The sequence below is a fragment of the Corvus cornix genome, chromosome 13 (genome assembly GCF_000738735.6).
Source record: "Corvus cornix cornix isolate S_Up_H32 chromosome 13, ASM73873v5, whole genome shotgun sequence".
Taxonomy (NCBI): domain Eukaryota; kingdom Metazoa; phylum Chordata; class Aves; order Passeriformes; family Corvidae; genus Corvus; species Corvus cornix.
Window position 1 is genome coordinate 10811805 of NC_046343.1, and position 23826 is coordinate 10835630.

The following is a 23826-nucleotide window of genomic DNA, read 5'->3' on the forward strand; positions in this document are numbered from 1 at the left end:
AGAAGATTACCATAAGAAAACAAATATGGTGTAGAGGTAGATATGAATTTGGTGAATTACCAAGTGTAATGCAGGTAGCTATAGCCTAAGCTCTTTAGTGTCTTTCATTACTCATTTCATTTTAATCTGTACACTTTAACTCACACTGGCATCGGATCATTAGTTCAAAAATAGGCTTTACGTAACCAATTGCGTAAAGACAGAGTTCTTCATTTCTGCTGATGTCAGGTAGGATGGCGTGGCCTTGCTCTCTCAAAACATCCCACCCAGGGACAGGCACGGAACTCCAGACCTTGATTTCTGGTATTCCACATCCACCTGGGAAATCACCTCCATGTACATCTCATGGCCCTTAAAAGAGCTGTGCCTACCTGCCTTGATACACATTTCATGTATATTCATGAAAATGTCCATTTTACATGTATAGTATTTGAAACCCACAGCAAACAGCCAACCTTTAAAGTGCAAGTCACTGGGATTAGTTTTCTCATTAAAACAGTCTGTATGAAGGCAATATTTTCATGTTGATGTTTTTAATGTAGATTCTCTGTTAAATAATAAAAAGATCATGTGTGAATATCCCCATTAATTCCCTGCTAATAGAATTTGGGCCATTAAAATGATCAAACCCTGGGCCGTCCTAGATACTGCAGTGATGCAGTGATGGGAGCAAGCTACAAAAAGTTGCATATTTGGAACCAAGTTTTTTCTCTTTCAAATCAAAGTTTAAGAAATTGCTTATAGTTTCTTAAGGTTTTTATAGGCTCTAAAATAGAGGTTAAGTGCAAAATTACTACTGACAGTATATTCTGAATATATAGTCTCACATTTTGTCATAATGAAGATTACAGAAATTGTATCCACTTGTATTTTTAGAGGAATGCACCTACTATTAATTCTCCTTGTCATGTTATCTCTGAGTTTCTCAGGATATAAATCTCACACATTTTTCACATGTATTGTAATTACACAACTATATAAAAAGTTCATTCCATATGTGCAAGGCAAAAACTTTTTTTGACTCTCCATCAGTCTTATGTTGTGTTAAATTCTTTGAGCAGAAAAACAAGAAAAGATAAATTAATACCCCATCAGGCTGTATTTGCAATAGCATTCTGGCATTTGCTTAAGGCTGAATTTCTCTCCTTGTAAATGACTAAAGTGATGTGTAAAACCAAGAACAAACAATATTAATGAAGCATAAGTTCTCAGCTGGTCTCTAGAAATGAATTATTAAAAGCATCAAAGAAAGTGATTTAAGGACCCATGATTAATTTAGTTTTTATTATTTTTATATGAATCACGCATGAATATATTGTAAAAAAGATCAGAGACATTTGATTAGTGAGGAGAAGTCATTTCCAAAGTGATAGCCATTATTGTAGATTTTGCATAATAATAATCTCATTAAATGCTTGGGTACATTTCATTTTAAAATCCTGTAAACATTATCAGAGAGAGATTTCTAGGACACTGAGGATCAGGCAAGCTTTTTTAGTCTGAACTAGTTAATACATCTTAGTTGCTTTCCTGGTGATTGTGAGATCAGGATGGTGTTTTTCTTCATCTGGAAGTGTTCAAGGCCAGGTTGGATGGGGCTTGGAGCAACCTGGTCTAGTGGCAGGTGACCCTGCTCATGGCAGGAGGTTGGAATGAAATGTGCTTTAAGGTCCTTCCAAGCCAAACTATTATGGGATTCTAGTGGAAAACCGGTGACACCAGCAAGCCCCTTTGCCAGGACTAGTTTCATCAGTAGGCACTGAAACCACATGGAGAAGGTCTCCAGCTTGCCTGGGCTTGGGAAAGGGCTGAAATGGAAGGGGTTAAAAATTAAGTGAATTATTATTAGTAATAGGTGTAGTAATAGTATTTGGAAAGCAAATCTCCCAGGAGAAGAACCACTCAGGGAACTTCATTCCCTCTGCCATTATTTCTGCTATGAACACTTTTAAACCATCATGGTGGGAGGTATCAACTGTCTTTGGTGCTCCCCCCCAGTATTTATTAGGAGCATTCAGCATCTAACTTGGATGGTTTAAAATCACTGGGATTAAATGGCTTGGTCCAAGGAGTGTGTACCTCATAGTGTCATACTGTGGGGTGACTGGTGCCAGTGTGCCCTCCCTGAGAGCTGGGGATGTGAGGAATCTCTGGCTTCATGTCACTGGGATTAACTTTTCTGTTTCTTCTTCGTATTTGTAGTTTTAAGTCAAGTTTGTGATTTTTTCTCAAGCAACTGGAACTTAACCTAACAAATAATAAGCGTCTATGCTCATTCCTCTTCAAACTTCCTGAAAACCAAGAAACTGACAAAAATTTAAAGGGTTTTAAATGTTGGAACAACCCCAAGGCACGTTAGAAAGCTTCATGAAAATGCATCTGAAACAGGCAAAAGGTGGGTGGCAGTGCCCTGCACCCTGTGGCATCACAGCCAGCTCAGCATCCAGGGTTAATGTGGCTTCTCTCTGCCAGCTCCTTCCTAGGTGTCAGAGCAGGAGATTTGTAGTGTTACAATCACATGTTGGAATTCACTTGAGACAGAATGTGAACAAGATTTACAAGCAATATGCAACGTTTTACACATCTCTGAGTGCGGTGTCTCTGAACCGCGGCAGAGTGCATGACCAGGGAATGCATTAGAATGGGAATGGGATAAATAAATATGAAAAATCTTGTGTTTGGAGAGACCAATGCCTTGGGTAATCAGTAGTGATGGAAAGGAAAGTAAATACTATACCAAAAAAAAAAGGTATATATCCATTTTCTAGGATCTGCTTTGTTATTTTTTTAGAGCAACTTTTTTTATATATATATTTTATAGATTACCAAGCTGTTATCAATGTAAAATGCAGGGTGGTGCATTTTTTTAATCTTGAAAAGTTAAAACATATTCTGAGGTCATTTAATCAATCCTTTGGTTGAAGAGTAAGTGCAAGACATGAAAGAAGCTCCTGACGGGCAGAGAGCTTTTTATTTGAAAAAGGGAGAGAAAAGGTGATATGAACTGCTGGAGAAGTCAATTTCTCAGCTGCCACTAGTTGACCTTATCAATTATGAGAAATTATAAGCATAGCTTTCTGAATTTTTTATTAGAAGAATTATTTTATAATGAAATTCATAAGGTAGAGGTGATGAACACCCTGCCCTTATCTGGCTGTCTTGATGCAGGGCTCATGATTCTGTGGGGTTAGATGGGTACTCCCTCTAGTTTCATCACTTCTCTTTCTTCCTCTTCACAAGAAAATGGTGAGACACCCCATCCCTGAGCACCCACATCCATTCCAGAGACACCCCATCCCAGGAAGTGTTCAAGGCCAGGTTGGATGGGGCTTGGAGCAACCTGGTCTGGTGAAAGGTGTCCTTGCCAATGGCAGGGGGGATTGGACCATATGAGCTTACAGGTCCCTTCTAACCCAAACCTTTCTATGATTCTGTGGTAATTCACCTTCTGTGGTAAATGAGGAAAACCGTGTCTCAGGACTTGCTTTTTTTGCCTTTCTACTGATTGCCTGTTCTTCTTCATGGGATGGTACATTTAAATGACTTTTCAATTCACTGTGGGGCATTACTGGGGTCGAGTAGGGCAGTAACAGCTCCCTGGGGTGTGCAGCACTTGCTGAGCCTCCTGGACAGCCCTGAAATACTCAGTTTTAAAGCTGGGATAGAAGAATTATGTTGCATCAGTTTTATAGATGTTTTTGTTCTGTTTTGACTGCTTTCGTGTTCATGGTGACTTGGAGAACTGGCTTAACAAGCAAAAGCTATATGAACTAAGTCAAAATATGTGAAAATGTTTCCTCTGCTTTTTTCCATTGTGAATTCTTCCCATTTCCTCTGCCCACTCGATCCACATCCCAGCAAACTGGAGCATGCAGCCCAGCAGCTGTCAGTGCTCACTCACACCCTGTTAGCACAGGGCAATGGCCTGTGAGCAGCTGAGCAGCTCCTCAGAGCTCCCAAAGGCAGTGCAGTGGAGGGGGGGTGCGGGGGGGTAGTGGGACACATCCCAAATACATCTCACAGGTTCCAACTGCAACGCAGCACTCCTGACTGCAAGATGTGAAGTTAGAGGCTATTAAGGAATCAAAGACTCATCATTTCCTAATGCTCCAGGGCTTGGGTTTTTACAGCACTTCCAAATAAACTCTTATGAAATACACACAGAAAGTGCTTGGGCATAAGAATGCATCCATAGATATAAAATGTAACAGTGAAATCCTAATGTACTAACTATATCCACAGGGATACACAAGGAGAAACCATGAGCTGCAATAAACACAGAAAGTCATTAATTTGTTAGAGAATTCAGTCTACTTTTTTTGGCAACAAAAGGTTCAGTATCATACATTTAAAGACACAATCACTTTTTCCTTCCCACACCTAACACTTTTAATAATATTATAGTTATATATGAATTTACTGTGTGTGCAGGTTCTAATTCAGGTTGATAATTCCCTTCTATGCTTAACAGGGTGATAATGGTGTTAACCTAAATCATCTTTTATAACTTTCTTTAAGCATTAGAAGTCAGAAAATAGTTTTTAAAAGTCATAAACTGTGCTTTTACCAATATAAGCCCCTCTTTTCAAGAAAAACACATTTGGAAAGGAAGTGAATAATACAGTAGTGTTGCATCTGCTTGGTTGTGCAAGGGTCTTTGCTTATATTAATACATTTGTATGCATTGGAAAAAAGCAGATCATCCTTAAAAACACAATTAGAGAGCACAAACCAAGCATTCAGAATATTTTTCTTTGACATTTTAAAGGAAGCAACATACTTAAATAGAGATTATATTGTCCTGTTTTTCCACAATTTCTTATAAATCATTCCATTAAAGTAGCCATCCTGCTTTTATTGATCTAAACTCAATTTTAGTTTCTTTTAACTTACAAAAACTGTTATTAAGTCCCCTCCAGTGCAAGCATTTTCTCTATCTCATGCAAGTACCATTGAACAGGGTTGGTGTCTTTTCTATTAGCAGTTATTCATGCATCTTTGCTTTCCATCAGGAAAGATCTAACTGACCAGAAAACAGGCAAATGCTTGAAATGGGGATTTTTGAGTAGATATTTGTAATAATGTAATGGATAACTTAACCAACTTATCCCATAGTATACATGCCTGACACCAAGGTGACAGTAATATCTGAGATGCTTTTGATTATAGATAATGGATTTCAGATCATCTATGGATTTACTCTGATTCTTTTTAATTGTTCATACATTTGCCCATTGGGGCAGCACAGCCAGCAGAACCAGGTTATGATTGTGGATGTGTCTGCACCCTCTCAGGTGAACGTCTGTGCTCTGAGAAGGGTTGCGCCCTATCAGTAAACTCCATATTTCTCAGTGCTCACTTTCAATCTGCCTTAAAGCATGTCTAAAAACTATGCAAGTTCTTAAAATTCTCTCCCCTCTGCCAATGCTGACCTGCCACTGAGAGATGAGGCATGAAGACTCTTCTTAGTGCTAGACAGAAGATTTTGGAGAAGATTCAAGAGCTGACAGAAGTAGTGCCAGATCAATCCGTACTGCAAGAGATGAGCTGTTTTGTACTTCTCTTGAAGGGTGCCAGCTGGCAGTGCACGTCTGCTGCAGAATTGCAGCTTCCTTCAAAAAATTTTCAAAGTGTGGTGTCTGGAAAGGAACGTTCAAACTGCAAAGCACGTGCATCCTGAAGAGGCAGGAAATGTGAGATGTAAGGAGGCCCAAAAGGTCTGGGGGTTAGAAGTCAGCCCATCCAGTGATCAAACAACTCATGCTTATAATCTCTGAGCACCTGGCAGGGGTTGGCAGCAGCAGGTGGATGTGGATGGTTCCTTATAGTGCCAGAGCTGCCATGGGTGCAGCAGGGAAGGAGCAGTGTCAGAAGCTCTGTTTGTGGATTCCCTTCCTCCAGCACAAAGAAATCAGGACAGGAGTTCTTGACTCTGAGCCAGCAGACCAAAGTGATGTTTCTGTTCAGTCTGTCCCCCGTGGTGGGTTCTGCCATGGCAGGGGAGGCAATGAGCTGTCAACTCCTCACCACACACACTGCTGCATGTCCCAGACACAAGGGTGGCAGCAGGCAGGACCTCCTGGAAGGGTTTCCCTTGCACACCCTTCTGGCTGCACACTGGAGTTTTGAAAATGAGTCCTGTGTTTTCATAAGCAGAACCACTCTCCAACATTCACCCTGTCGTACTGGGTTTGTGCCACCCTGACTCAGTTGAATTTTCCCATAATATTGCAGTGAAATTACTCAAAGAGTTCAATTTAGCATACTTGACATGTGGGGATGATTACAGAAAAATCATTCTTTCAGCTCATGAACTGTTTTTAAATGTATCCTCCACAGTTTGCATAGAAACACAAACACTCTGAAGCTGCAGAAAGTCTAAATGTTGGTGGAGTAATAAGAGAAGCTGCTTCATATAGCCATCACTGCTGCAGTTCTGTTAACTATAATCTGGTAAACAAATATTGAAATTAATAAATAAATAATTAATTGAAATAAATTCCTAAGCAGGGTGCTTGTACAACTTACTAAAGTGCCAAAAATGTGTCTACTAACTCAATCCTTCCCATCTGTAATCAAAAATAGAAACAATGCAAGAGCAGGTCTAGGAAGATGAAGGGGATGAAGACAGATACTTGTTAAGCAGTTGCAGATCTAAACAGGTTTGTTTGAGAAAAGGCTTTTTGTCTTCTTCCTTGTCTTCTGCCTAGGATATTGTCTGAGATAAGTGACAAAGAGCTTCAGTTCTTTCTTATCAAGTCTCAAGGCTGCAGTGGATTTTCTGAGAACCAGCACAGATAAAGGAAACCTTAACCTACCCAAACGTTAGCATTTTACACATCTGAGGTTAACAGGTAGATACTAAATTCCCCCATAAATGAAACAGCTGGAAATGGCCATCTTTTTTATGTGCAAAGAGCGCCTTGTTAGCAACGAGCACAAAAGTTCATATTCTCAGATGAGTCACTTTGCCTTACTCTTAAATTGCTGCTCATTTTCTTCCTGCATGTTGATTTATGAACTTTATAACCTACTGTTCAAAATTCAAGCTGTGTCCCCAGGATGCATTGCTATCAAAACCACTGAACGGGTAGTCTCCATTCATGTAGTGTTTAAAATATTGTTACTAAATAATAAGGCACCTTTCCTGTCTTTTGTTCCATTCAGGATTTTGGAGAAGACAATTCCCTCTACATCACCAAGGTAACAACTATTCACATGGGCAATTACACCTGTCATGCCTACGGCTATGAAGAGCTGTATCAGACCCACATCCTTCAGGTGAATGGTTAGTAAATGGCCTATATGACATTCCATGAAAACGTTTTCTAAGAAAAGTTGTGTGTTAACCTCATTCACACAGAGATGTGTAAAGTCACAGCCCAAATTATCTGTGCACGAGAGCAAATGCAGCTCGGGGTTCGCTCACTCGCGCTGTCACACAGGCAGTCAAAAATAAAAGTATCAAGGGGGCATGTGTATAATTACCTGGGCTTCAGAAGGTATCCTCACTGTAAAACAAGCTGTCAGTGACATTTCCATAGAGTTAAGAGCAGTGTTTCCAAGCATCTCTTGAAGTAATTGCTACTTTCGTCAACAGAAGTATTGCCTCAATAATTTCTTCTTCCCGAAAATCATTTCTGTTGCGTGAAATAGCCCAGGATATTTAAATAAATATGGCAGTATTTCCAAAACCAGCTAACTCCCAGCTATATATCCAGAATATTACCTGGTTGTACTGAGCTTGGTTTGCTGAGGGCTATTTACACTGGCTCACTGGGTTGCAAAATGAGGGGAAACCATTTCACAGATGAGAGAATCACACAGTCCATATTCCAGCATTCTCGTTCACATCCGTCCCCTGGACCACATTTGTGCCTGGTGGAACTTCTATTCAGGTGCTCACTGTCTTTCTCCTGACCTCAAACTCACTCAGTCAGATTTAGTTTAAAATTACGTTAGATTAAGCCAGCATTTCATCAAGGGACCAGCCCACAGAATATCCACCTCCCTACCAGCAACCAGCATTTTCCAACTTTAGACCCATTTTTACATGTGCTGATGATGCCCAGCAGTGTCTCCAGAACAGGGGACAGGGTCACCCATTACTAACTCTGGGTACATTCTGATGTACTCTGGTATGAAAGTATTTATTTTTAAGGAAAATTCAGTTACTTTATTACAGAGTATATGTATTATAAAGAAAATTAATATTTAGTCCTTTCTCTAGGTGTGTGCAGACCTGCACAAAGGAGAGCTTTCAGCTGGTAAGAGCTGAAAATTAACACACAAGTTAATAGCGAGAGGAAAAAGAGTAAAGAGGGATATTTATGCACTTTAAGAAGAGCTGTGGTTGACATGAGGTTTTGTTTTGACTGCAGCTCAGGTCTGCTGGACGTGTGTAAGTGCTCCCCCCCACTACAGCGAGTACCTGAAGGAGAGCATGAAGTATCTGGTTGATCTGAATGAAAGCTGACTTAATGTCTCTCCATAATAATTTGTCATCTTTTGAGAGAGTAAACTGTAAATCTCAGCAGTGTGGATAACTAAGTTGTGCATGCTGCAGCTGAGAAAATAGGTTTCCTTCCTCAAAGTGCTGTTTGTTTGATGAATGGCAGTTGAAAGAAAAGCCAGCTAACAACTTAATCCTATGTCTATTATGTGATGTATTATGACGCCTGAATGGAGTTTAGTTGGCAGACAACAATATAGACTTTATCATCACTAAGACTAGAGGGCCCAAAGGCTTTGAAACTTAAACCAGAACGAGAGGAAAGCTGGATGGAGTGTGGGGAGGAGGAGATCTGTTCCACACTCACGCCTGCCACTTAGATTTAACTTGTTGTTGAAAGACCACATTTTCTTTTTAAGTGGAAGTTTCATACCATAGCTGCATGGGGGTTTTCTTACTAAAAGAAAAATGCTGTTATACAAAAACCACTGTCTATGTGGGCTTTTTAATGTGTTATATAGTCACTAAATACAGAATAAAATGCCTTGCATTCTGGTATCAACTCAGGCTTGGTAGAAAACATTGCAGGGTCTAGAAATCTTTGTCTTACAGCATCTGATATTCCCATGTGAGCCATTAGGCTTTGCAAAGCTGGGTTTTTGCAGTTCTTGATGTGGCTGGCTGGCTGCCCACATCACTAAATTTCCTCCTTTTCTGCCTGTGGCACAGTTTCCTCCAGCAACTGATGCAGGGGTGACAGCCCTGATGGCAGGACAACATTGTTTGCCTTCAAATGCATTGGAGGGTTTCCCAAGGCAGAGCCCTTCACAAGGAAACCTCGGGTTTTAGTAACTGAAAGAACAAATTGAGGAATTTTTCTTGACAGGAGTAGAGAGAAGAAACTGAGCCAAACAGAGTTAAGATGCTGAGAATCTAAGTGTAGTTGATGGGCTCTGTTCAGCACTGGGGCTTTTCTCTGTCTGTCTGTATCAAACTAAAAACTCCATCTTCAGCATGGGAGGGTTTTGTTGCTTTCCTGTGTTGGACTAAAATGGTAAGAGAATGTGACAGAACCAAATCAGCCAGAACTTGGGTGTATTTGCTTGCCTGTCTCCTCTAGGGAGGCACTGATCTACTTTCAACATCAAAAGCATGGTGGGTTTTTATTTTATGAAAATTATCAGAATTTTTCTTTTCACACCTCCCAAGTTTGTCTGTTGGGAGAGAACAGAGAAAGAAGAACCAACTGGAAGTAAACAGGTTTATCCCTAACTCTTCCCAAGCTTGCTGTGTCTGTACAAGCAGGTTCTAATTTTTAGACTGTTCTTCAGTTAATTCAGTGTTTTCAAAGCTGCAGTAACTCTTCCAGCATCCTAAGATCCTTTTTTGTACCACCTGGGCCCTGTTTTACTTTTCCCACTGAGAAACAGCAGTCCAGCTCTTAAAAGAATCTGATCCTACTTACATGTGCTCTCTTAATCTGCTTTTATCCAACATATTAGATGCTCTTTATTTTTTTCTTTGCCTCTTTTTAGAACATGACACTAGCTTCTTACATTGATTAGGTAATAAAGAAAATAAGGAAATATAAGCTTAAATAGAAAGTTTGCAGCCCAATATTCACAACATTAAAAGGTTCTGAGATTTGGAGCTCTACTACCGCTCAACTGCTGAATGCTATGCAGTGTTTCCCTTTGTACCAGCTGGTTCAGGATATCCCAAATAAGATGGTTAGATCCAGATGCTTATTTTGGCAAGCAGAGGTGAGAATCCTCTTAGGCAGAAAATGTGAAGATCACCAGGTGAATGCCCTGACGTGCTGGCTCACATCTGGGCAAGAAGCATGAAGCACATGTGAAATGCAGCCTGTTTGATGTGAGAGGTTTGGTTGAGTTCATCAGTCTTAGGACTCACAGTTACTAGTAAAATTTGAGTCAGTGTATTTATCCAGCTTGCCCTTAAAATCTTCTTTGGAGGAAAAGAAAGTGCTGAAAGGCAATATTTAAACAGTTTAAGAACAAAAAGTTCATCTTGCATTCTGGTATCTTTGATCAGGAGAAGCCAAGAACAGTAGGAAAATTATGTTCTCTCCCATGTATGGATATTGCTTGGGAAATGTGTACAGCATACACTAGCTGTAGAGAGGAAGCAGTTTATCACTTTCAAGAGGAAAGAAGAGGTGCTGAGGATAAAGGATCTCATAAAATAGTAATCAACTATGAAAATTGATAGTTGGCAAATCAAGAGACTGCTGAGTGTAGGGCATCATTTTCCTTGGTCCTTGCACTCAGGAAAACAGCAGAATAAATCAGAATATTGTATTCCTTGAAAACAGTTTTAAAAAAGCTGTTTGATCCTCAGCCCAATTATAAGAGTCCAATCAGACAAATTTTCCAGTAAGCAAGATGTTACAAACATGGATGTTTCGTTAATGTGGCTTTTCAGGAGAAAACATAAATGCTGCAAACTCCTTTCATATCATAAATGGAAAGAGTAAAACATCTCAAGTAAATGATTAATCTGTTAATTATTGCTACACCCTGGAGTATAGAGCTCCTACAGCAGCAATGAATGTCTTTGGGCCTTGGTGCCACCATCTGTGCTCATCGTGTGCTTTATCACCTGAGCTGTTTTATAGTAATGAATTGGTCTGCTCACAAGTGAGGTGCTGCTCAGTATGCAGTAGTAGGCAATCTACCCAATCTCATGCTTGTTTCAATGCCCTTTTTTTCCTACTTTGCTTAAGATAATGGCGTTTTTATATTGCCCTTGGCTGCAGACACAGTAATGGTTAGCAGTGATATATATTCACCAAGGGAAAAAGCAAAGGGTAATCCATATATCCCAAAGTCTGGAACTGAAATCTGTGCAAGTTTAATGTGCTTACCTGGAATGTATTAATTTGTAGCAAGGACAATAAAAATACATTCTGCAGTTTGCTGTTATCACAAAGCATTTGCATGCAATAATTTACCTGTGCAGTGAATTATGTAAGACAAGGGAGAAGAAATAAAAAGTTTAAAAATAGAAGGAGAAGGAAAATGATAAGAGAGGAGGAATGGAGGTGCAGCACATCTTTTTTGTAGGTGAAAACAAAGAGTTTCCTTATTAATCACTCTCGAAAAGACACCTTGCTATAATTTTAAGTTAATTTTCATACAGAGCCTTGATTCAGTGTCTAGGACCTGTGAGCTACCTTTGGCAGTATAAATCTATTCTGTTTTCAGCCCTGAAGGTAAAATAGGTGGTTTATTCATGTGCAGACTATCAAGGTGTGAGGTAAAAACCTGAGAGATGAAAGTACAGTCTGTTTGGTGAAGAGGTACCCTGATTCTGGGGAGCTGATGGCCGTGGCCATCCTGGGAAGCGCTGACACAGGTGCCCAGATGAACAGGAAAACCTAAAGCAAACAATAATAAGTAAGTAACAACCCATCATGTTTTTGAGAGCATTAAATAGGTGATGACTGGGATGGGCTCTGTCTCTGAGAGCTGGCAGGTGAGAAGAAGACACTTGGCTTGGAGTAAAATTGCTCTGATGCCTTTGGCCATGTGAGATCTCTGCCAAGGCAGTTGATTTCACCAGGATTTGAGAATCAGACCTCCTTGGATATTGTAAATCTTCTTCCTCTACATTTGTAGGAGGCACACTGTCTTTCTAAATAAATCATGTAGGCTTTCAATGGAGCTCACTTACTAAATCATTTCATTCAAAAAATGTTACTAGTAGCAAGCAAATCATAGGTAAGACAAGCATTGAGTGCAGGACCTTCATAAAATTCTGTCAAAGTAGACAAAAATTACTACCTTTATCCTATCATCCCTGGAGACACTCAGAGAAATTTAAATTAATTTTCTAAGGTACTGATGAAATGAGGAACTCCTGACTCTCAGTCTTATTCTGCTGAATTGCTGGGGCACTGACTCCTAAATAGAACAGGGATGGTTCCAACAGCTGCCAGCATCTCTGGCAGCAGGTCCCTTCCCCTGCTTGCCTTCCCCTTGATCTGGTACCTCCTGAAGTCAGGAGGAACTGCAAACCCAACAGTAATGGGGGAAAGAGAAGATAAAATGCTCCTAAATGCTTTTATTTAGAAATTGAAAACTCAATAAAACAAACCTCGTCTTTTTGGTAACCCCCTGATTAAAAAGTTTTTGCATGATATTTCCTTCACTGCCCTACACCTTACAACATCTTTTCTTCTCAAGGAAATAGAAGACAGGGAGCTAAACCCACAGGTCCAGTGCAGAGGTGCAGTTCAAAGCCATTCCTTTACTAGAAGTCCCTCTTTTTTTCCCTCTGCAGTTGGCTGTAGGCATTTTCTCTCAGATTACACTTCAACAATCTCTCGCTTTTAAAGCTATAAACCCTGAGTAGACTTGAGGGCTTTCTGTCATGGCTGATTCCAAGCTGACAACTCAGCCCTGGTTCACGCTTGGCAGTTGGTGCAGAAAACAGAAGTGAAATACATCTCTCTCTGGTAAGGCCCATAAAAAAATAGATACAGAAAGATGGGAAGTGTATGCTAGTGAATGCATTTATTTAAACTATCCCCACATGGATATATAGACATATAACAAGCTGCAAACCCAGATTTCATTTTATTCTAAAGCAATTGTTAAGACAATTTAATTTTGATAATCATGGAGCCTAATGATGCACTATATAAAAACAGAGCAGTGAGTTAGATACCTTAAGCCAGTGATTTCCAGAAGTTTATTGTTAAATCATTCAGGCTTTCTTAAAAGAAAGCCAAACACAACCCACAAATTTTCCTGTCTTTCACCAATGCCACTAACAGTTACTCATTTTTCTTGGGGAAGAAGTTGGGCTCCCCACATATCACATCCACATTGGACTCTGCACATGGTTTTACAAAACTGTGCAGCTTTCGGCAGCTACATCATGAATCCCAAAATCTCCTAATCTGGTACAAAAGTTGGCTGCTTCATTGTGAAATATAGATACCATCAGCCACGGTATGAGACATCCTCACATTTCCTTTTATTTTTCCCTTGAGGTGAAAAACTCTCACTGGTATCTTTCACTGATGTTGCAATACTGCAAATATTTTTGAAAGTACATGAGTAAATTGTTAAGAAATAGTTAATGGGTGGTATTAAGCCTTGTTGGTGTGAGCAGTGAAGGCAACATGATTGAAAATCAATTAACATCTCTGAAATTGTAATATAATTAGTAGTTCTGCCAATTGAGTGTATTAAATAGTTCAGAAGGGCCTTCGTGAAACAAGGTAAGTCATGTTTTGAAAACCTCTCAGTGAAAAGAAGTAATTGATAAACAGTTCATTTGTTCAGAATAAGAGCTAGTGAATACACAGGCTACTTCCTGATGGATATTCAGTTAAATACTGAATATTAAGTTACTTCTCGTAGGCAAGAACTCAAATTCCCTCCTAGATTCAGTGAAGATCTGAAGTTTATACTTGTCTCAGTTTTGAAAGACAGGTGTCTGCTAAGGAAGGCAGAAGCCCCCCCTTGAAGTGGCAGATATAACCCCTTTTCCCTCTAAGTTATTATATTTTGAAATCAAGGGCCTTTAGGCGAAGATGTGGGAAATAGGAATAACAGTTCTTTACTATATATATATATATGTATATAACCAGTCAAACAAAACAACAACAACTCTGGCAGTAACAGCAATCACAAACCCAGTCCCAGCCTTCTCGGCTGTCAGGCCCTTTCCCCTCGGGTGCAGTTCCGCTCGCAGCCGGCAGGGGCGCTGGCGGCTCCCGGTGAGCAGGGCAGGTGCGATGGTTCCCCCGCGGCTGCAGGGGGCGCTCCGGAGCGAGCTCGGGGAGCACGCGGCACTGGTGGCCTGGGATCCCGGGAAGGGATGGGACAAAGGCTTCACAAACCCCTGGGCAGCCGATCCCGGACTCTCAGGAACAGCAGGCTGGAACGGCAGGCTGGAGCGGCAGGCTGGAGCGGCAGGCTAGAGCAGCAGGCTGGAGTGGCAGGGACGAACGCAAATCCCAGGTGGCAGGCGAGATGTATCCAGATGGGAAAACCCCACGGAGGCCCAGGCAGGCAGGGCGAGCAGGGCTACAGCGTAGCGAAAAACTCGAAGCAGCAGCCGGGCAGGGCAGCCACAGCTCGGTCTCCAGCAGGGCAGGGAAAGCGGCTTTTGGGGTCCTGGCGTTGCTTCCAGCAGAAAGAAAGAACAGCCAAAAAGAAAGGAGCAGGAGCTCCTTTCTCTGCAGCTTCTCTCTCCGGACGCTCAGAGCGAACTGACCCCACACCCAGGTGTAGACAAAGGAGTAGCCAGGCCCGCCCCACTTCCCTTTTTGTCTTTCTTAAGTACAGCTATTTGTCCCCTAGCAACATGCATATGGGAGAAAATTCCTTTAACAGGAAAAAACTAAGACTAAACTAAAACCCCAACAATACTTTAATTCTTAAATATGTGAGTACCCACCTTAGGTCTTAATCCAACTATTAAGTTCAGTTAATTACTCAATGAAAGCAAGAACAGTCTAAATGCAAAATTGGATCTCAAGGTTGCTCCCTGGCATTGGTATATTAGTTTACTCTTTTCTGTTACAGAATTACAGGATCACAGATTGGTTTGGGTTGGAAAGAATCTTAGACACTATCTCATTCCAATCCCCTGCCATGGGCAGGGACACCTTCCACTAGACCAGGTTGCTCCAAGCCCTGTCCAACCTGGCCTTGAACACTTGCATGGATGTGGCATCCTCACCTTCTCTCATATGCCAGTGCTTGGAAAATTACTGTTTTCTATTTTCTGCCCCCAAAGTCAAGCTGTAGAGAAATCATTCTTGTAGCTTGCACTGATAGCCAGACGGAGCTTATCTTGCTGGTTCTCAGCTCAGAGCCCCTCGTGGGACTGCAGGACAGCAGCAGCTCTCAAGCCCTGGCATGGGGGTTTCAAGTCCCCAATTCCTTGTTTCCCGCAGTGCCGCCAGTGATCCGCGTCTACCCCGAAACGCAAGCGCAGGAGCCGGGCGTGTCAGCAAGCCTGAAATGTCACGCTGAAGGCATCCCTAATCCCCGAATTACCTGGCTAAAGAACGGCATTGATATCATGCCAAAACTATCCAAACAACTATCGCTCCTCGGTAAGAACAGAATTTTGATTAATTAAAGTATTGTAGACAGGGATTACGGAGGATTATTTTGCACTTTAAACCAGAAGTTCTTGTACTTTGCTAAGCCACAGTTGTTGGAAATCATGTTATAAAACCCCTTTTTTTCCCTTTTATCTCTTTCTTCTGTGAATTTCCCAGGAAATGCACTATTGATTGATGTAAGTGGTAATGGCATTCTGTTCAAAGACAGCCTGCCTGTTTCTTCACTGCCTTGCTTCTTGTGTACGGCACAGCAGAAAAGAAATGCATCAGATTATTTGAAGAGAAATTTATTAAATTATTTGTTCAGGTCTAAGCCCACACTGGATGCAAGTCAGCTGAGAATCAGTTTGCCATTCAGCCCTGCTGAAGGAATCGGGCTCTTAATTCCTCTTGGTCCATGTTCAAATGAGGGTGCAACAGGCACAGCAAAAGGCAAAAGTATTTATTTGCAGTTTTCTGTGTAAAAATATTAATCCCATCCTCAACACATGCCCCAGTCTGGCTTTGGTGGATTGTAGCCCTCAGCCTGTGTTGGTAGCACAGGTATCCCTGCATGTCACATACAATATCTCAATATGTTCCAAAGGTTTTAGGCAGTGGTCTCACTGCAAAAAGCAAAACAGTAGGAAGAACTGTAGAGAGACCCCTTTAAACCGAAGGTTTTGGTGATCTGATGAAAAACAGTTTGCAAAATTGAAATTAATTTCTCTTCACTAAAGCCAAAGCCTTTTTCTAACAAGAATAAGAAATAAATGAAATGTAATTTATTGTTTGACGTGGGATTGTTCTTTGTTCTCTTCTGGTGTGGAGTGTGTACGTGCTGATGGAAAGGACAAGACATCGGCTCCCATAAGACTCCCCAAAAACCTCTAGTTAAATAGGGGGAAACACAGTGGGGTGGAACCACCCAGTTGAGCCATCACCGGGCAGCTATGGCACTGGAAGACAACTAAGGCAGGGAAAGCAATTAGCAGCAGTGAGGAGCACTTTTTATGAGTGTCTCTCTTACAGCAAACGGAAGTGAACTTCATATCAGTAGTGTTCGGTATGAAGACACTGGTGCCTACACCTGCATTGCTAAAAATGAGGTGGGAGTGGATGAGGACATATCTTCCCTTTTCATCGAAGATTCAGCGAGAAAGACCCGTAAGCTCAATTTTCCATGTATCTATTTCTTTAAATAGTGTTTGAATGTAATGATATACATGTAATTTGATAGTTCAGGCTATTGCATGCAGTCAGTTGGATCCTACATAAGGTAATGACAGTTCAGACTGCACTTTGATCAGAAGATTGGACACTTTTTGGGGTAGGAATCATGCAGACAAGGTAAAATCTTGTCCAGGAAGATGGTGCCTTTCATGTGCCAGAAGTATACCAGGTGTGTGATGGGTAACAGCGTTATTAGAGTAACAAATTGGCAATAGTTTCAGATATCAGGGAATCCAAAATGTAATATTTTGTCAAATTTTATAAATCTCATTGATTTCTGTGCAAGACTTCTTTTGAAGACAGTTACCAGTCAAAGTTCTCGAATATTTAGACGTCTGAAAAATGTTGTGATTAAACTATTTATTTTACCTGTTTTTGCATCACTGACTGGCAAAAGAGGTTTCCCTCAGTGTGAAATTATCTTCCACCTGGAAGACAAATACTGTCCCAGCTACTCTTCCCACATCTCCTATAGGAGTGCAGCTGTGTTATCTTGACCACACTGACCCCAAAACACAATCGCTGAAGGAGATGATCAGTTGCCCCAGTAGAAAAGTTTCCAGAGGCCTGATCCTTCCTAGTTCTGCCATCTTAACTGCTTAGGAGATTGCCTGGGTTTATTGGTGATGCTAAAAGTCTAGGTGCAAATGGGATTTTTGCTGCTTTTCTGGCTGCAAATATAGAGCGAGAATTGGTAGCTAAGTTACCCATAAATATGGGCTCTCAAGGAGAATCTTTGGAAAATATATTCTATTTCTCATTAACTAGATTTATGTACTCTTATTAATATTGGTCGTTTTCCCTTGAATACTTGAGCAAGGGAAATTGCAGTATGTTGAGAAATAATTGGATCTATCTGGAACAGAAATTCAAATGCAGGTGTACTTTCAGAGCTTATGTGAATCCTGAAAGAGAATGCAGTTGCATGAAGTTCCAAGAAAAAGCGCAGCCAAGGGTGTAGCTGCTGTAGCTGCCAGTCTCAGGCTTCTTCTGAAAGATGTTGGTGGACCTGGCAGTGCTGGGTTAATGGTTGGACTCAATGATCTTAGAGCGTTTTTCCAACATTAATGATTCTATAATTCCATGTTGTGTTTCCTCATTGAACCTGCACAGAAAATCACAGGCTGTACCATACCTCCAGCTGCATTTGAAGGTAACAGCTTCTCTTTAGTAGGTCACTGATGTTTGAACAGCTGCCTTCATTTCAGGAAGGATTTTTCCCATGTCAAAGTTTCTGAATTGTCTCTAGAAGGAGCAAATGTGTTTAGAACTCTCTGTCTTTCCTGGTATTTTATTTGAATGAATGTTACAAAATTTTCACCAATTAAACAGTTCATGTAAACATGAGTATTTATTCAGTTACTTGCTACAATGAAAGTTTTGACATTGTTTTGTTGTTTTTTTTTCTTTTCCTGATTATTTTCTGGCTTTCCCAATATTCTGATGCTGCAGTTGCAAACATACTGTGGCGAGAGGAAGGTACTGCAGTAAAGTTCTTTTGTCGTAGTGATAATGTGCTTGTCTGCTTTAATAATTCTGTGATGGGCCATTCTCCACTGACTTGCCACTAACCCTATCAACTTTCACAGTTACCAGATTAAGTACAGACCAGACATTTAAAAGCTAAATTCTTCAAATTAGAGATGTCACTCTTGTACCTATAACTTCTTGCATTTTCCCACTATGAAATAATAAATTACCATAAAATATATAAAAATATGAATCTTTATATACTGCCAGAAGTGTGATCAGCCTGAGATTCTCGAGCTGCATTAGCAATCACACAAGTGTCAGAAGTGCTCCCAAATTACCATAATTGAACAAGTAAGGCATAAATTCAATATACTGCATTTTATGCAAGCAATTCAAGCTCTTCCTCTTCAGTAGCATGTATTGATGTTTTCTAGGTAAGCAACAGAAATTTTGTTCTTGACTGTTAGGCAAAACAGAATTCCAAACCACAACAGGTTTTCTTCCCTCTATCTTTTGAATCGATGCAGGGTAAAGGTTGCCCAGTTTCTCCTTGTTTTAATTGGCAGTTAAGATCTCTAGTTTGATCAAAGTTACAGTGTGCCCTCCACAAGGTCAACAACTGTTTATCTTGGAAGCCAAAGTAGGAAAAAACCCATCCTGAGCATCTAATTGACTCAACGATATTACGGAGGCACTTGAATGAAAAATCCCCTGATTTTGTACATGCTTGTGCTGTCGTAATTTCCAAAACACCCAGTAAGAAGCATCATGCAACAGCCCCAGGGGCTCTCACACAGGTTGTCCATCTGCCTCTGTAGGTGTGGAGCCCAGGTATGTGGAGGGGACCCTGTGACATTGGGCTCCTGGAGGGCTGTGAGCAGGACATCCACTCACTGGAGGAAGGTTCTGGGGTTGAAACCCAGGTGTAAAACAGTTCTTGCGTCTGCCAGCTGCGTATGAGGCAGCTGAGACCTTGGTGTCCTTCCAGCTGTGTGGGAAAGTTTGCTGCGCAGTGAAAAATTGTTCTCGGCCACATCCCCCTGCCCCCTGCAAACACCCGAACTCCCTCACGCTGCTTGTCCAAGAAGGGCTTCAGGCTCACTCTGCTTTTGGAGGGTGCAAAAGGCCCCTTTGTAAGTAGTGCCTCCAGGTACCCAAAACAATAGCTGGGCTTCCTGCCCTCAGCATGAAGCTTTCTGGGTAGCTTGGGCTTGGCGCAAAGGATTTCAGGGGCAGAAGGAAGGTGCCAGGGTGTGGTGACCGAAGCAGCCTGGTCCAGGTGTGCAAACACCTGGTGCACGCTGTTGGTGCCACTGTTGGCCACAGACACACAGCAAGTACACTAGTTTATTTCTAAGGTCCCTTCCAACCCAAGCTAAATGCAGCTCGCTGGAGGTCAGAGAGGTGGTGCAGTCACCTAGGATAGCTCCCCAGCACTTCTTCCCAAATACTCCACCTGCAGGTGTCTGGTGCAGGGCTGTGAGGAGTCTTCACTGCTGACATTCCTGTAAATGGCATTATTGGCACTAAGAATTGCTATTTCTACTTGGAAATGAAATCTCTAATGCATCTCTCATCAGTCCAGCATCACCTGCATGGTGCTCCATGGCTGTTTATATACAGTGTCCCTTACGCTCCTTTTTAAAGAAAGCAGTTGGATAATCCTACCAGATGTAGAAGTAGAGTAATATTTAAAGAACAGCTGAGAAGTTGGTTGCAGAAAGTCTTCTTATAATTTTGCTAAATAAATGGACTTACTGCTTATCAACCTTGCACATTTTAAATAAAAGTATGAGCAATGTTGAGGCAAAACATGGCCAGTAAAACAGATTTGCTGTTGATGTTCCTAAACGATTCAGTATCTGTAGATCAGGTTTATTACCCTGCTTTTCTTGTTCTGTAGTATTTCATGGACACATTCATTCTAGAACATACTTCAGCATGTGAAATCTTGGCACAGAGAAAGCTGGAAGACAGGAATGGTATTTTTGGTTTTACATTTTAATGTATTCTTTCAATTCCTTACTATGTGCAAGTAGCAATATTAACAAATGCATTGGTAGATTTGAGCTCCTTTAAAATGATCACAACCTCATCCCCCCAAGGTTTGGAGTAATTAAAACCTTGGGGAAATACCTAAACAAAATATGGTACAGAAAAAACTTTTGCTGCAAGTCAAACTTTTAACATAAGTATTTGGTCATTTTAAAAGTAAGTCTGTCAGTTTGTTCTCAAAACCTTTCAGACCACGCACAAGCAAAGCCTCAAGAAATGAGTGCACATAGGGCAACCAGCCAGTTAAACCTGGGGCTGGAAGCATGTACAGTATTTACTTATACAAATAGTTTTTAATTTTGTCCAGAGAAAACCATGAGTCGCCCAAATGTAAAGCAGAGATTTGTTTTCATGCCAGTGTTCATTTCTGTAGCGAGCACTGCTTGCTTAATACCCGGAGAAAAGGAGCATTTCATGCCAGCAGGCAATCAGCAGTTATGTGAATGTATGGACTTAAAAAGCTGAAAGCCTTTTCATTACCAAATTTAATTTCTAAAATACTTCCAAGTATTTAGATTAAGTTGAGGAAAATTATTTAATTATCAGATCAGAAGAGAGTATTCCATGGTGAAAAATTTGCCCTTTGATCTCAAAGGAGGGATGTATAGATGTACACTGATGGAGACGCTGTATTTTTGAAATAAGCTCTTGTTGATATCAGGTGTCCTCCTGAAGTTTTTTTTGTTAGAGCCAACTTATCTGGAGTGGATCAAATAAGAATTGGTATGTTTAGGAAATCCTCATTCTTAATTTTTTTTTTTAATATTAGGGGTTTTTGCTATACAGATGAGGTATGCTGCCTTTCATAATGCCTTTAGTTTTTGAACTAGTTGTGTCATCTAACCTGAAATGTCCTCAATTCAAAAGAAAAAGAAAAAACCTCCTGATTCTCCTCATTAGTCCCCCAGTTCCCAATTTAATACCTGCCTCACTACTGTAAAAAACAAAATACCCCATTGCCCACCTCTGTACTGAAATAATTCCCAATTCCCAGCACTAAGTAGGTGCAGCAGTATAATCAAAAATTGAGTCTGTTTTACTGATGTCCATGAGATTGTTTAGGATGTACCCCAACCAAGATTTGGCAAATGTTTCATGAGTCACAATAAAACACCTAGCTTGTCTAGTAAAAAACCTGCTTGGTCTAAATATCAGTGTGAAGATCAATCTCTGGGAAAAAAGGTGGTTTAATTTAAATTGACAAGCTTTTTTTAAAAAAGAGAGTACCTGAATGCTCTCAATAATTTGTAGTATATTTTAATCAGTCTGCAGAAAAACTTGGACTCATTTTACTGCAAGATAAGTAGTGAAACTTGCCAAGTCTCTGACTCTAAACCTGCTGGGGTAAAAATTTTAATCGAAGTATATTTGTGGGTAATTAAGGTCTTACTTCCTAAATACACCCTCATTGTAATAGGATCATCAGACAAAATCACGCTGCTCTTGTGCATGAAAATAATAAGTACCTTCACAGTAGTCATAATTGATTGCCTGCCTCTTTTCACTTCTTAGGATTAAAATCCTTTACCCATGGAATATGTACATTCATTCCAGGCCAGGGTCAAATTCTGCCCTCTGACGTGTTCACTCAATTCCCACTAAAGCAGGTGGGAGTTGTGTGGATGCTGGGAGCACAGGTTTTGGTCCAAAGTGCCTGAATGAAATGTTTTACCAATATACTTGGGGAAAAAATTACCCTTAGTCCATGAAATAACTCTTGATGGAGCTTTGTTAGCTTTTTTCCTACATGCATGATCCTGCTCTGTGGCATCACATTTGAGGATCACAGTTCTTGTACCCACCTGATGCCCTAACTGGGGGATTTCTGTGCTATAGTTTAGACACTCAATTTGAACCTTGTCAGTACAGCAAACACCACATGCTGACACATTATACTCTGAAGCGACTTACTTGGCATCAAAAGAAGGGGGCTTAGCACCAAAAAAACCCTTCTAGCCTTACTAAATACGTGTTTTACAAATTTTCCAAAAATGCATTTGTCCAAATTATCCATATTTTTACTGTCAAGTTTCCTGTGATGATTTAGATCTCAATCCTGCAAACAGTTAAGAAATGTGAGAAACTCTATCTCTGTGAGCAGCATTTAGAGGTGCCACCACAGGACCAGAAAAGGGTATTTTTAACACTGAACACTGTTCAGAGCCATAGAATGGGGACTTTATTTCTCCATGGGAAAATGGAATTAATTAGAAGATACAAATTATAGTATCACCATATTGTTGGCAGATAAAGTACACTATCAACACTACTAGGGGTGACAGTGGTCATTGCAAACATTTACTGGTGGTGGTATGAAAAAATAGAATGAATGGATCTTTGAAACTAGAGTGTTTGAAAAGATCCTGAATATTTCTTAAAGATCTTGTCACTGCTATTCCATGTAGCATGACAGAAGTGATAAAATACAATCTCCTAAAGGCAAAGCAGTGACAATCAGCCAGTTTTCCAAATCTCTTGAAATGCCCCAGTTGGATAAATGAGGGCTAATGCGATGCTGAACTACTCCATATTTGTGAATTACAGTTTGCAAGATTTCAAAAATGTATTTATTTTGGTGGCTGTAGTTAGTTCTTTCACATAGTTTAAGAAAACAGAGAAATCTATATATTTTCATTCATGGAAACAGATGCTAAACACTTCTATTTAACATCACAGTTACCAGCGGTCAAGTTGCTTGTGACAGGATGACCTTCACTTTAACTAAAGCTTTTCTTTCAGTTCTCAAATTATTGTCAAGCTGTTTTTCATGAACTCATAGGAAAAAAACAAATTCATAATCTGAGGAGGGGTAGCAGTGCAACAGAGGGGTTTCTTGGGATCAAATCCTGCTTTGGTACCTATTAACAAGACCCAGCCATAGTTATTTGGGTACAACCACCGCCACCAAGGCAATGCATTTTTGAATGTGTCTGTACCTCTTCACTCCTTGAAGCCCTTGTTGTGACATAAAATTTGATTTTGTGAATGCTCCAGCTGCATCCAAATGACCAACTTTTATGTAAGGCAGATTTTGTTTGTCAGGAGAGGAGGATGCGTTCTTAAAAGAAGTCCTAACAGCTAGGGATACATACCAAAAAAAATACAACTCCTTCTTCTTTATCCCTCTTTAAGGCCTGAGTGTTGGGAATATGTTCTATGTCTTTTCTGATGATGGGATCACAGTCCTTCAGCCAAACGAATGTGAAATCCGGAGACATATGAGGCCTGAAGAGAGGATTTTCACAAGTTATGTAAGTCCTAAACCCAGCAGCTACAGCTGACAGCTGGGAAACTTTCTCTTAATCTCTTCAAAGGTTGTTATTGCTAAAGGACCCGTTTGCCACAGGGGTGTTGGAGCTTGGTGGGCTTCATGCAGCATCCCTGAGGTATAGCATCTTCTCTTGAAAATCAAGGGATCCACGTAACTTCTAAGGCTGACTTAGAAATGGAGGATTTACTGACACACTGAAGAGAATTTGGCTAGTTATCACATGAGCAAAGACTTTCATTTGTCCTGTTTGAT

The 23826-nt window shown here is 40.6% G+C and overlaps 1 protein-coding gene across 5 annotated transcripts in view; it reads left to right on the forward strand.

Moving 5' to 3' along the window:
* FSTL4 (follistatin like 4) overlaps nt 1–23826 on the forward strand; it is a 226076-nt gene that overhangs the window by 188922 nt on the left and 13328 nt on the right. For 3 of the 5 annotated variants that reach the window (XM_039559665.1, XM_010413102.4, XM_010413105.2), the window contains 5 exons: nt 7168–7288; nt 15390–15551; nt 16575–16709; nt 18228–18254; nt 23436–23554. In XM_039559665.1, coding sequence (XP_039415599.1) covers nt 7168–7288; nt 15390–15551; nt 16575–16709; nt 18228–18254; nt 23436–23554 — 564 coding nt within the window. The remainder of the gene's footprint in view (nt 1–7167; nt 7289–15389; nt 15552–16574; nt 16710–18227; nt 18255–23435; nt 23555–23826) is intronic. The other 2 variants (XM_039559666.1, XM_039559667.1) reach the window with 2 other exon arrangements.